This window comes from Filicampus tigris, chromosome 21 (genome assembly GCF_054856515.1).
Source record: "Filicampus tigris isolate MCC_2025a chromosome 21, RoL_Ftig_1.0, whole genome shotgun sequence".
Lineage (NCBI taxonomy): Eukaryota > Metazoa > Chordata > Actinopteri > Syngnathiformes > Syngnathidae > Filicampus > Filicampus tigris.
The window spans coordinates 10,498,089-10,510,172 of NC_141237.1; the positions used below are offsets into that span (position 1 = coordinate 10,498,089).

General features: G+C 39.0%; 1 protein-coding gene across 1 annotated transcript in view; it reads right to left on the bottom strand.

Annotated features, from left to right (window-relative positions):
- Window positions 1–5,997: 5,997 nt before the first annotated feature.
- ofcc1 (orofacial cleft 1 candidate 1) overlaps window positions 5,998–12,084 on the bottom strand; it is a 60,710-nt gene continuing 54,623 nt past the window's right edge. Inside the window, exons 16-17 of the mRNA XM_086021208.1 lie at window positions 6,892–7,030; window positions 5,998–6,702 (exon numbers count right to left, since the gene is read on the bottom strand). Coding sequence (XP_085877334.1) covers window positions 6,653–6,702; window positions 6,892–7,030 — 189 coding nt within the window. The 3' untranslated portion in view covers window positions 5,998–6,652. The remainder of the gene's footprint in view (window positions 6,703–6,891; window positions 7,031–12,084) is intronic.

Consider the following 12,084-nt stretch of genomic DNA (forward strand, 5'->3'; position numbering starts at 1 on the left):
ACAGACAATATTGTTCGCAAAAAAAAGTACTTATTTTACACACATTAAATGACGACAACAACAATAATAATAAATCAGGTAATAGGAATGATAGCATAAAATTCAACCTAAATTAGAACTGTATAAAATGCTTTATGTGGAATATTTGAAGAGTATTTTGGAAAAACAAGAAATGGAACATTGTAGTTTGTAAGCACGCCGGGGGGGCATAATACTAAACATTGCCACACAATCCATTAGGAAATTGACGAATCTTTGCTGTGGCATTCTGGCCTTCACAAACTTCATGATGAATTTTGTTTTTGTGGAGCCCTTTGGAAAATATATTCATGAAATTTCAATGTCAGATGAAACAAGTCATCTTTTAAGCAGAGCTTGACTGTGACACACTATCCCTCATTTCTATTCCAGCCATGGCTTTATTTAGTCAAATAAACACCCATTTGTCTTGTGGTCTTTCTATTTTTCTTTTGTCACTCCCTTCTATTTATTTCCTCTTTTTTCCTATGCTCTCGCTCACACACAGCACTGGTAATTGAACAGCAGTGATTGTCGAGGGCCACAGTAAATGAAACTGCCATTGTAGCATCAAATATAATCAGTTTGATGAGTCTTGTATATGCTCTCATACTCAAAGTAATGTGATATTGATTTGGCGCTCTGATATAGTACTCCTCCCGTACGCCACACTGATTATTGGCTTTTCACAAATTCTGGCATAATGTTTTATTCGCTGATCCTTCTCTGTAGCCCCCACATTCCCTCTGTCTCCCAGCTTCATTTCCGTCATGTAGCCTGACTAAATGTTTTTGTAGCAATCACGTTTTTTAATTGACAAACAATTCAATAGCTCAGCTCATCAGCAAGCTTTGCAGAAGCCTGTTAACGATCATTTGATTTGAATCAGGTGTGTTGTGTGATGAGGGAGGCATCTAAAACAGGCTGGTGAATGAATGAAAGGAAAAAAAGTGATATCGCAATGACTCAAAGTGGAGGCAGAAAGAATACATTAACTCTTTAGCTTCCTATCTTGATTGTGATGCACCCCTGAAATTAAATGACACACTTATCAAGCTTGTCAGCTATGTTTGTTTTATATATATATATATATATATATATATATTATTTTTATTTTTTTACCTTGGAAGTTTCAAGTATGAAAAAGGTTCCAGTTCTTTAAAAGGTCTATTCATGCTAACAAGAATTGAGCAACCATACTTGATATATTTATCTGCAATAAAATTATGTCTATGTTTCTCTCAATAATAATAATTTGACAACAATGTGCGGATCTAGTGATGATGGTTACCTACTTATGAAAAAGTACCTCAAGGCTGCAAGTTTGGGATTCCAGTCCAAAGTATGCTAGGATGGTCTCCAGCCCACCCGCAAACATTATGAGGACAAGTTGGATGCAAGATATAATTACCCGTCTTGAAAAAATTATGATACACGTACTGCAGTGTCACTTGTTATAGATTTATTAGTATACCTTTGCTTCAAACATTGTGCAAAATCGTAACACCAAAGTACTTTGTAGTGCAGTAGCTAGCAACTATGCTCTTTTGCTTCCTCTGGAGAGTGTGTATCGGTTAATATTCCTAAAGAAAACACAAAGACTCAAATGACCAAATATGTCATCTTAACTGCAGTTAACCCTTATTTTTCATATCAGGATTTTCTTTAATCATAAACACAAAATGTCATAGTATTACTTCTGCCCTGCAATTGAGTAGCAACTAGTCAAGGGTGTACGTTGCCTCGTGCTGTAAGTCAATTGAGATAGGCTCCCAGATGAAGACAAATGTGGCAAAAGGAAAAACAAAGTTCCCTAAATGTGTCATATTTTTCCCAAGGCTGGATGAGCCAACCGAGTGTTCCGCTGTTACCTTGCCACACTATCATCAGCGGTGCCACTTTGTGAGTGATGACTCTCCTACAGGAACCAACAGCTGTATGTGCAAATCATGCATATAAATCAATTACGGAGGCCCTATGTACTTTAAATGCGGCCATTAATTAAGCAATGTCAGAGCCAATGAACCGTGAAGTTCATTACATTTTTAGCATTGAAACTTGGGATTATTTGAAAAGTCTGTCCAATGATTGGGCTGATTGTTCAATGTCAGGCAAATGACAGTGGAAATGTCAGTAATGTTTTCCGTTGTAATGTTGTTAGGGGAGGCGCTGTCTCATACATTTACAAAACATTACGGGGTGGATCAAAAAGAAAAGTGGAAGAACAACATGAATATGACAAGTGACAGACAGTTTTCAAATCATTTTCCACTGCACAGTCAGCTTGACACATCAATGGACACCACTGACACGTTTTTCCATTGGTAAAAACAGGCACTAACTTGGTACTATTATTAAAACAGCTTCACTTGTGGTGCAGTTCCATTTCGGCAATATTAAGTAGCAATGGGAAAATGAAGCTTCAAATGTGTTTCATGAACCAGTTATTGTATTTTTTTACTCCTCTTGATGGCACTGTTTGTTGAAATAAAGGGGTTTGAATAATGGCAAGTCAGTGTGATTTCAGTATAATGTTGAACAGAGAGTACCATCTACAGGAGTAAAAAAAATACAACAACTGGTTCGTGAAGCGAATTTGAAGCTTTATTTTTCAGTCACTAATGTAAACCGCTGCTGCTTGGTCATTGGTCGTGTGGATTTGTCACCATGGCATCCATGTAACATTCAACCATGTAACACAACTGAAAATGAAATAACAAAAACCAAACTTGTTTCTATGCCTTAGCTCTGTACACTGAAGTATATGCTGCAGATTTTCTTTTTGCCCTGAGTGTCCCAGTGGATAAAATGCAGCTCCCATAGTAAATACAGAAGACCCTAGTTCACGTCCATTGTTGCTGATGGTTAGCGTGTCTTGCTAATGTGCTCGGCTTTGCAGTTCCCCATGGTACTTTTTTTTAGAGTGTAAAAACGGACTGCCATAAACAGATGCACAGCTAAGTCATAACTGTACATAAGTATAGGAATTCATTGCGTTTGAACTGTTAAAGCTAAATGGGAATAGGTCATATTTTAATTTAGTACATAAGGTGCATTATTAAATACACTTTTGTAAAGTACATATCTGTTGGATTGTAGCAGGATATAAATATGCATCATGTATTAACAAGGGTTTCAAATGAATGTCAAATGAATTGGCCGTGCACATCTTTAATTGTGAAACACTGAAAGTCGGTGCAAGTTGGTGTGCAATGATAGAGGCTATCAGGTGCCGCTGTAGTTTGTGCTCACTCCACATGTGGATGTGTGCCATGTTCCTTTGTGGCACACTATGCTTCAAGTTGCTGTTAGATGACAGGAGAGGGTGGGAGGTGGTGGTGGGTAGAGGTTCGGGTGTGGGAGGGAGGGGGGGTTCAGAGAAAAGAAGCTGGGCCCAGCTGCCTGGCATTAAGCAATGACCTCTGCATAATGAAAGATGGCGTCTACATTTCCCACTCATTACAAGGTTCCACACTGTGACTAAATTTGCATATTCATATATTTTTTCACTCCACCTCCCCTCCCTTTTTTCACCCACTGCAAATGATTTCTCCTGTGAGCAGGACATCTGCCCGCCCGATTCTATTCAAATAAATAAATATGTGTGCAGGCAGGCACATGATCTATCCAGATGCCACTGAAATATGGCACAACATTGACATGCTCATACAGCCCCTCTTTCCTTACTCGCTTCCTTTTGCATGCATTTTGCACAGCTTAAGCACCAGGATATCATGTTCAGGGTCAGCGAAGAAGAATACAGATTGGACAAAAACACCTGACAGAGGTCTAGAATGTATATCTGATTTCCATATTAGTGCTTTTCAACAAAAGAATGGTGTAACACTTGTTCTGTCAGATTGAATACAGTTTGGTTGCTGCTAATCCGATATTTCATACATATACACACATATATATATATATATATATATATATATATATATATATATATATATATATATATATGACAAGTCCGAAAAAACGGACAGGTGTGTTGTGGACCGCCCTCCACTCTTTCCATAAATAAAAATAGAAATGTAAAATTGAACTCACAAGAACTTCTCTCGAAAACTGCCTCTGTATTAAATATGTTGTTATGGAAGGTCAAGTGAGCATAGTTCAATTCGCACACTTGATAGTGTTTGATAGTGTGATGTGACAACTTTCTATAATATGTGAATTAAGTTTCAGAGTGTAAAGCACAGCAGTGAGTGTAATAGTTCTTTTGTTATTAAAAAATCAATCATGAAAGTCCTGAAATTACAAAAAACAAACACGCACACACAGTGACACAACTCACTCAAAGCAGTCAAAGTGTGAATTTGAATGCCTTTGATTTACTTTGGTGGGTTTAATTCAATTGAATCAGGCTTTGCCCAAAGTGTTGCCAATCTCAACGAGAAGCATAATGAGCTCGACAGCACTTCTGAATGCAAACCGTGTTATGTGAATACCTCAAGCTGAGGGCTACGTACAAAGTGTTTTATTTTTTCATCCCTCCACCTCCTCCCCACGTCACTCGGGCTACATCCCCAGGTTGACTTGGCTCTGAGCAGAGCAGATGCAGACGCACACACACAAACACAACTTCTTCAACTTCAAAAAAGTCAAAGTTCCCTCATGAAAGCTCTGCAAAAAGGTTTTCTGCTTTTAACATAAATCAGCAGATGTGTGGCGCTGAGACCTAGGGGGCATGTCTTTCTCCCCCCAGAAATGTTTTTTTCTACCAGGGATCAATTTGAAATTTAGATTGTGTGGAAATAATGTTTGTCCTCAGCAATCAAATATTTGAAACCTTCAGCCACTCTGCTGCTGCACCCTTTAGCATCACTTGTAAAAGGCTTTGTTGGTCGGATGAAAAAGGTGAGGACACACTAAAAGCATAAAACAGCGTTTTATCAAAATGATCAGTAAAAATGAACAAATATTGAAGCAGATAAGAAGAAAAGTTTATGTCGTTTATTGAAAATAAATAAATAAAAAACCTACAAGCGCACTATTTTAAAACTCACACAGCATTCAATTACATTATACGGTCATGGAACTTGCTCAGCATTGCTCATGAAAGCTATTTACAATGCTGCATTGCTTATTTTACAAAGAGAATATTTTGCTTACATTATAATGTGAATTCATCACTTAATCCAAATTCTAATACGCTCTCATGAAAAAACAAATGCAATTATTTAGGAGTGAAATGCATATAATAAATTTAATAATATACAGCAAATATATATATATATATATATATATATATATATATATATATATATATATATATATATATATATATATATATATATATATATATACTGTGCCTCTACTTAGGAAATCCTAACTCTACTTTGAAATCCTAACCTTATTTGTAAACCCTTCTTTGAAACCCTAACTCTAAGTTGGAAACCCTACCTTGAAACCCTAACTCTAGTTTGAAACCCAGACCTTACTTTGAAACCCTACTTTGTAAGTCCAACCCTATTTTTAAACCCAACGTGAATTAAATTGAATACATGCATTAAAACTGTTTGTGTTCATGTGTTATTACTATGAGGGTTGAACATTGAGACAAGGATCAACTTTAAGGCCAAAAAAATTTGTGTTCATGCAAACAAATCCAAAATGGCCCTGATGTGTAATAGCTCTCCGAAAGGGAGAATCATCATTAATAGAACTGTCAGGTTATTATTATGCCCTGATTTTAGTTTAGCACGACAGATTAGCTATCTATAAAATCTTTAAAAGACTGTCCCTCTATGACATCTGCCCCTGATCCCCATCATCCCATTGCACCGTGGCTGGGACACATGCTAATAAGCTCACAACCTTTAATTAAGCAATATGTGTAAGTAGGCAGCCATTATGGCCTGATTTGTGAACCACTTCATTACGCTAAGCACTGACTAGGAGACACATATTCAATACACATGAAGCTGGCTGGAATATTATCCCGTATAATGGGAAGACAATATTGATATTTTATCACTGAATTTGAGGTTAGTAACTTTTACATCAGCAATCTCTGAGTTAAATTAGTTTTGTACCAATTTTAAACCCTCTACTTGTAATTGGGTTTAATTTCTGGCTTTAACATGGATGGACTATTATCTCAAAGTATCTATTCCTTCATCATTTCAATCCACATGAATATAAGACAAATGTGAAAACATGGTTTCCAAACAATGTTCGAGTTAGAAGGAATCAATCGGAGCCCTAACCTGACATCCTTTTAAGATAGTAAATTAATTAACCCAATTATATTGCTTTACTGAAATATTACATTTCCCCATGTAAAACGAGAAAGTCCTCCAACATTCGAAAAACACGAATGACTCATCCAGACTGTAAATAGTCCACGTGTGAGTGTGAATAGTTTGGACTGACTTTTTGAATGGATGCCCATCGACAGCAATGATAGGCTCACCCATGACCCTAATGACGAAAAGCGCAATAGAAAATGGATGTAAAGTCTGATGTGTGCGTGTGGGAGGGCTCGCTAAATTGGGAAAGAGTGCTGAAGCTCAAACACTACCTCAAACCCTGAGTCAAAATGGCAGTTGTTAAAGTGACATGACAACAGTTTGGTGTCCAAACGCCTTCTTCCCTTGCTTCTCTCTCATTGGTTGAGGTCTGGTTCTTAACTGGAGTCACACCTGCTTCCTCCTACTGGCTCAACACGGGGACACCCTGAGGGAACAGGGCCGCCATTAAAACTGTGCAAATTCAGTTAAACAAACAGCGGGAAGAAAATGTTTGCGCAGGTAGCAGGCTTGCGTGTTTGACAAGAGTCAGTGGCATCTCCTCAATGTGTACTTGTCATTATGTGTTATCATTTTGTGGAAAAACATGCAGACCAAATTCTGTTACAGCACTCACGTCCAAAAAGCTTATTTCTTTTCCGTAGCCGGCGGGTGACGCTTGAGCCCTCCTGGTGCATCGTCCGAGGCTCTGATCGCTGGCCTGCAAAGGGCGCCATTCTGGTTGCATTGTCTAAGCCCTCCAGGTCACCAATCACCTTCAGGAAAACATACATGTGCAATAAATGAGGCTTTCTCCGTCAACAAATGTACAAAAACATGACCTGAGCGAATCATTAGCAAATGCTAAATTGAACACCTTGACAGATACCAAACTCATGCATGCTAACAAAAGGGAAACAAAAGTGTTTGCTAATCTAGAACGAACAAATGTAAACCTTACCCATGACTATTATTTTTAGATACAAATGATGTGTATGTGTATGAATGTATATATACATAATTATATATACATAATTATTTATATATATATATATATATATATATATATATATATATATATATATATATATATATATATATATATATATATATATATATATATATATATATATATACATTGTTATATATAAAACTTGTTCATATTTTGGGCGAACGTGAACTGAACGTATGGGGGCCAATGAACATTTTTTTTAATGGCAGTTACTTTTTGTTCAAGAGTGTATTGATATCTATACGCTGACGGCTGCCTGCCTGAAATATATGTATGAATGAATGAATGAATGAATGAACAGCCTATTCACATTCAAATATATACACACACATATACATACAAATAAAAATTTACACATCGAATGCTGTGGCAGGCCGAAAGGCTTAGTGTCATGTTTGGTTTGTTTTGGTTTTGGGCTTTCTTTAGTTTCATGTTTTGCTCAGTGTTCTGTGTCTGTCTCGTCATGATTATTGTGTCCACTTGTGTGGCTTACACTCCCAAGTGTTGGCCAATCAGCTCCCTCCTACCTTGTGTCTCTTGTCCAGGTGTTTCTCATTGTCTCGTCAGTGTGCTTGTATTTAAGTTGCTAGTTTGTGTTCAGTTCTTGTCGGGTCATTGTTGTATAGTTGCTGTTGTGTTCTCCTAGTTGTTGGTTTAGTCCAACAGGCTGTCCTGTTGTTTTGTTTCTCCCAGTGTTATGTTTTGCTTCTGAGTGTTTCTTTGTTACTTTGAGTTTTGGATTTTTCAAGATTTGTTTGTGTTGGTTTTGTTTTTGTTAATAAATACACTCTTGAGTACGCCCTGCTTCTCCTGCCTGCCTGCATTTGGGTCCCCCTTTCCCCAACCCTCACACTTAGGGCTGAAGCTAATAGCTTATGAATGCCCTAATTATGTATTAGTATGTATTTTGCTTCCTTTCCAAATTCCAGCAGTTAAATTTTTTTGGGGGGGACCAATGCACTTGAGTCGCGAGCTGCGCGATTGTCCATCTTGTCCTGTGTGGTCTTATGGGCTGTCATGTGACAAATAGAATGGATCATTGGCCATGCAGTTACAAGAAACATTATAGCCTACTATTAGTTTTAAACAGTTATAGCAATATTGAGTTGAAAACACAACTACAAATGTATATATGTCATCAAAAAATTATAATTATCATATTAGGTCCTAGTGCGGATGTTTGTCTCTGTGTGCCCTGCGATTGGCTGGCAACCAAGTGTCAAGTCACCACCAAAGTGTAAACTCCTTAGCAAAGGTAATATCTGTTATTTTGTGAATCCATATCATACATTTATGTTCCATGTTGAAAAATGTCACCAGACATGCTTTTTTTACAGTTGCAAATTGCCGAGATAGAGCAGCCAAGTTGAAAAATGTGCCGCAGAGAGAGTCTTTATCCAAAACTTGTACTAACTTGCCAGATAATTACATGCGGTGTACTTTGGAGTCCTCCTGCTTAGCAGATATGGCTGCCAGGGAGGCATTAATCTCCTCATGGAACATACAGTATACAGCCAAGGACATTCTCCTCTGTCTTGTAGCCTTACACATACACAAGCACCCCCGCACGTACACACACACACACACACACGACATGCAGAGCACACCCGCTTTATGAATCAGATTCATACTTTATTTCTGAGGGCTGACGATGACCTCATGGCAAATGAAGCGTGGGTCCTCCAGCACCAAAGCGGCAATCAAACGTGGGCCGGAGTAATTACAAAAAAAGAAAGGCGGGGGGAGAATTGATGTGCTTTGTCAATTATTGTTGCTGCAAGGTGTTTTTCAAAAGGTTAACCTCTTCATATTTTCTGCATGTTAAATTAGGTCAATATTGGTATGGCGAAGACCCAAATGGATCGCCAGTAGAGTGGTGGTGACAAAGTGAAGATATTTCATGGGTTATCAGGCCGCAGCATTAAGGGAGTCCGGTGTGGTGGCCGCAGTATTATATCTCTGCATTTTTCGGAGGATGTGTTTCTATTATATTCTTCAAGCGGCAATCTTTTATTTAGCTGGAGCGGTTTGCAGCCAAACCTCCAAATCGGAAGCCAAGGTTCTCATTCGGTGAAGGGTGGAGTGGTTCAGATTCTGCCCCAAGTGAAGGAATTCAAGTCGCTTGTCTTGTTCACAAATGATGGAAGAGAAGAGCAGGAGATTGAAAGAAGATAGTGAAAATCTGTGGTGATGCGGACTTTGCATTGGTCTGTCACGGTGAAGAGTGGGAATGCCTCGCGGTACCCTCATAAGAGCTGGTTGAAGTTGCCGGGGAGAGGGAAGTCTGAGTTTCCTTGCTGCCGCTAACTGATGCCAGAAAAGTGGAAGAAAATGGATGGATGGTAAGCACCGAGATCCCAGTGGTCTTGAATGAAGCATTTATCGGGCAAGTGACCCGATACGTTTGCTTTTTTTTTTTTTTTTGAAAAACCTACAAATTCAGACTGAAGCACAATGCATAATGCAACAAAGCGTTTGCAATGTGTATAAACTGCATACCCTCTCCAAAAGTGTTTCACCACATCACCCAGAAAAAAAGAGAAAAAGTGCTGCGGAAATTGTCAGTGAAAAGTGTTTTTTTATTTATCCTTGTCGGCGAAGATACTCCTCATCAGCATTTTTTTTTTTTTTTTTTTTTTTGGTGCCATAAATAATTTGCGGGGAGAGGTAATAGTCAAGCTGGCGGAGCCTTAGTTGTGCATCTTTAATGGAAGTTTTACAGAAGCTGAGCCAGTTTTTGCATATGCCGCCACCTTCCATATGGAGCGAGGAGACAAAAACGAGAGCACAGTTGTCCGTCGACACTTAAGTGCTAGCCCGCGAGGAAAAGAGCGACGCGGGGGGACATAAACACACTGTGGTTTTAGGAGGGAAGATAATGACTTTGCCTGCATTAATTTCTTCATCAGCCATCTTGTTTCTGCAGACAGAGCGCTTATGAGGCCTTCACTGAAGGTCCTCGGTTATATGGATGCAGTTCCCTGCGTCATTTCGGCCATAACTGTTGTTGTCAGCAGTGCTTTTTGTGAGATGGCATCTGTGGAACATCTGTTTTATAGGTAATGAGTGTTTGCAAAGCTACACCTCACTTTACCTTCAATGTCTTTTTTTTTTTTTTTTTTTTTTTTTTTGCTGCGTGCGAGCACACGGATGGCAGTCTTTTTTTTGTACTGTTGTGATTCCGCTCCACAGTTCCACCAGCATGGTCAATATCACAGACACGCGCCCAGGGCCACATGCAGAGTGAGACCATATGAGGGATCATTAATATTAACTTTCTTTGAGTAGAAGTCAATAAAGACCTCATTATTGTGACATTTTACTACACAGTTGCACCACTTCATGCACACCAAATATTAATCTTTCAACGCAGGGAGAAAACACTTCAAACAACATACAGTAACTGGTTGAATAATAGCTGTACAAACAATAGAAACATTTCATTTTTGCACGGCTGCTTTTCATTTTCTCACATTTGAGCAAACAGGACACACCTGACTGTTGGGTTCCTTCCAAACAGTGTCTAACAATGTCTATAGCTCAGGGCCATTCTTCCGGGACTTTAATTGTTAAGATGTTCGTTTAGACAAATTTAGGCTGTAAATGTGTGAGTAATATGCAAAGCCGCTGGCCCCCGGAGCTGTGGTCATGTTAGTCTAAGGGAGGAGCGACTCCTCCGGGGCATTGGCGTCCAGGACACTGCCTATGAAAACAGAGCACTTTAAAGGAAATGAGCCATCCGTCAATATTGCCTCAGTAAATGGAAGCAGCCTTCTTAGGGAGCACAATTACCCTTGGTAACTAGCTGGGAAGAGAGTGGAGTCACGGTATTACATATTCAAATCAGGTTAAATATTTGTATCACTGTCGATCTCAGAGGGCAGGTTTGACCAAAGATTTGACAACTGAAAAAAGTTCATTTTTCAAAGAAAAACACATTCTCTGCCATGTAGGTAATAACGTAGAAGAGTCTAACTTAACGGCAGATAATCTATTTGCATTTTTGAAGCAGTAACTGACTATACTTATATTATTCATGAACAAACTTGCAAAAAGGTTTCCATTGGGCCAATGTCATTTTTTTATTTGATATTACAGCAAAACATGTTGGGTTTTAGTTTGATCTTGGTGCAGAACCAAATCTCAATTCTGCTTTTGGAACCATTGATACATTCCCATAATCAAGCTGTTTTTTGTTTTGTTTTCTATTCTCTTATGTATTTTGCTTTTATTGCTATTTATCTCTGAAGAGCTATCACTGTACATCTGGAGGCCAATTTGTACTCAGCGCCCAGAATATAAACCGCTAATAAAAATCAGCGCAAGTGGGCTTCTGAGTGCTAGGATTGCCCCTTGGTGATTCCCGGGTGCTCACATATACATAAAACCAGTCCATATAGTCAGGGGAGGATTACTTTGGAATATGCAGAAGAGGTCAGAGCTGTAAGGCGCAGTGGGGATGGAGTCGTACTCTCTCGTCGACGCCATTCTTTCGGATGCTGTGGGTTCCCTCTACCAGCGGGTGAAATGCCATCAGCGTCTCTTGTGGTGAGGTTGCAAAGAACAGACACAAGCACCCACGGGATGCATACATCCTTCACTTAACGTGGCCTTTATGAAGCTCTTCTCCATTAAAAGAACAGAAGTTATTCAGTCATGTATTTGTGACAAAGTGCTTTGTGTGAGTTTTTTGCCGGGGCATCTGATCTAGGTCTGCAGGCTATGCGCGTGCACGCGCACACCAGAGATAGAACCATGTTGCATGTTTACACTCCTCATCCGTCAAATAATGACAGAGGACTATTAGGACATAACAGA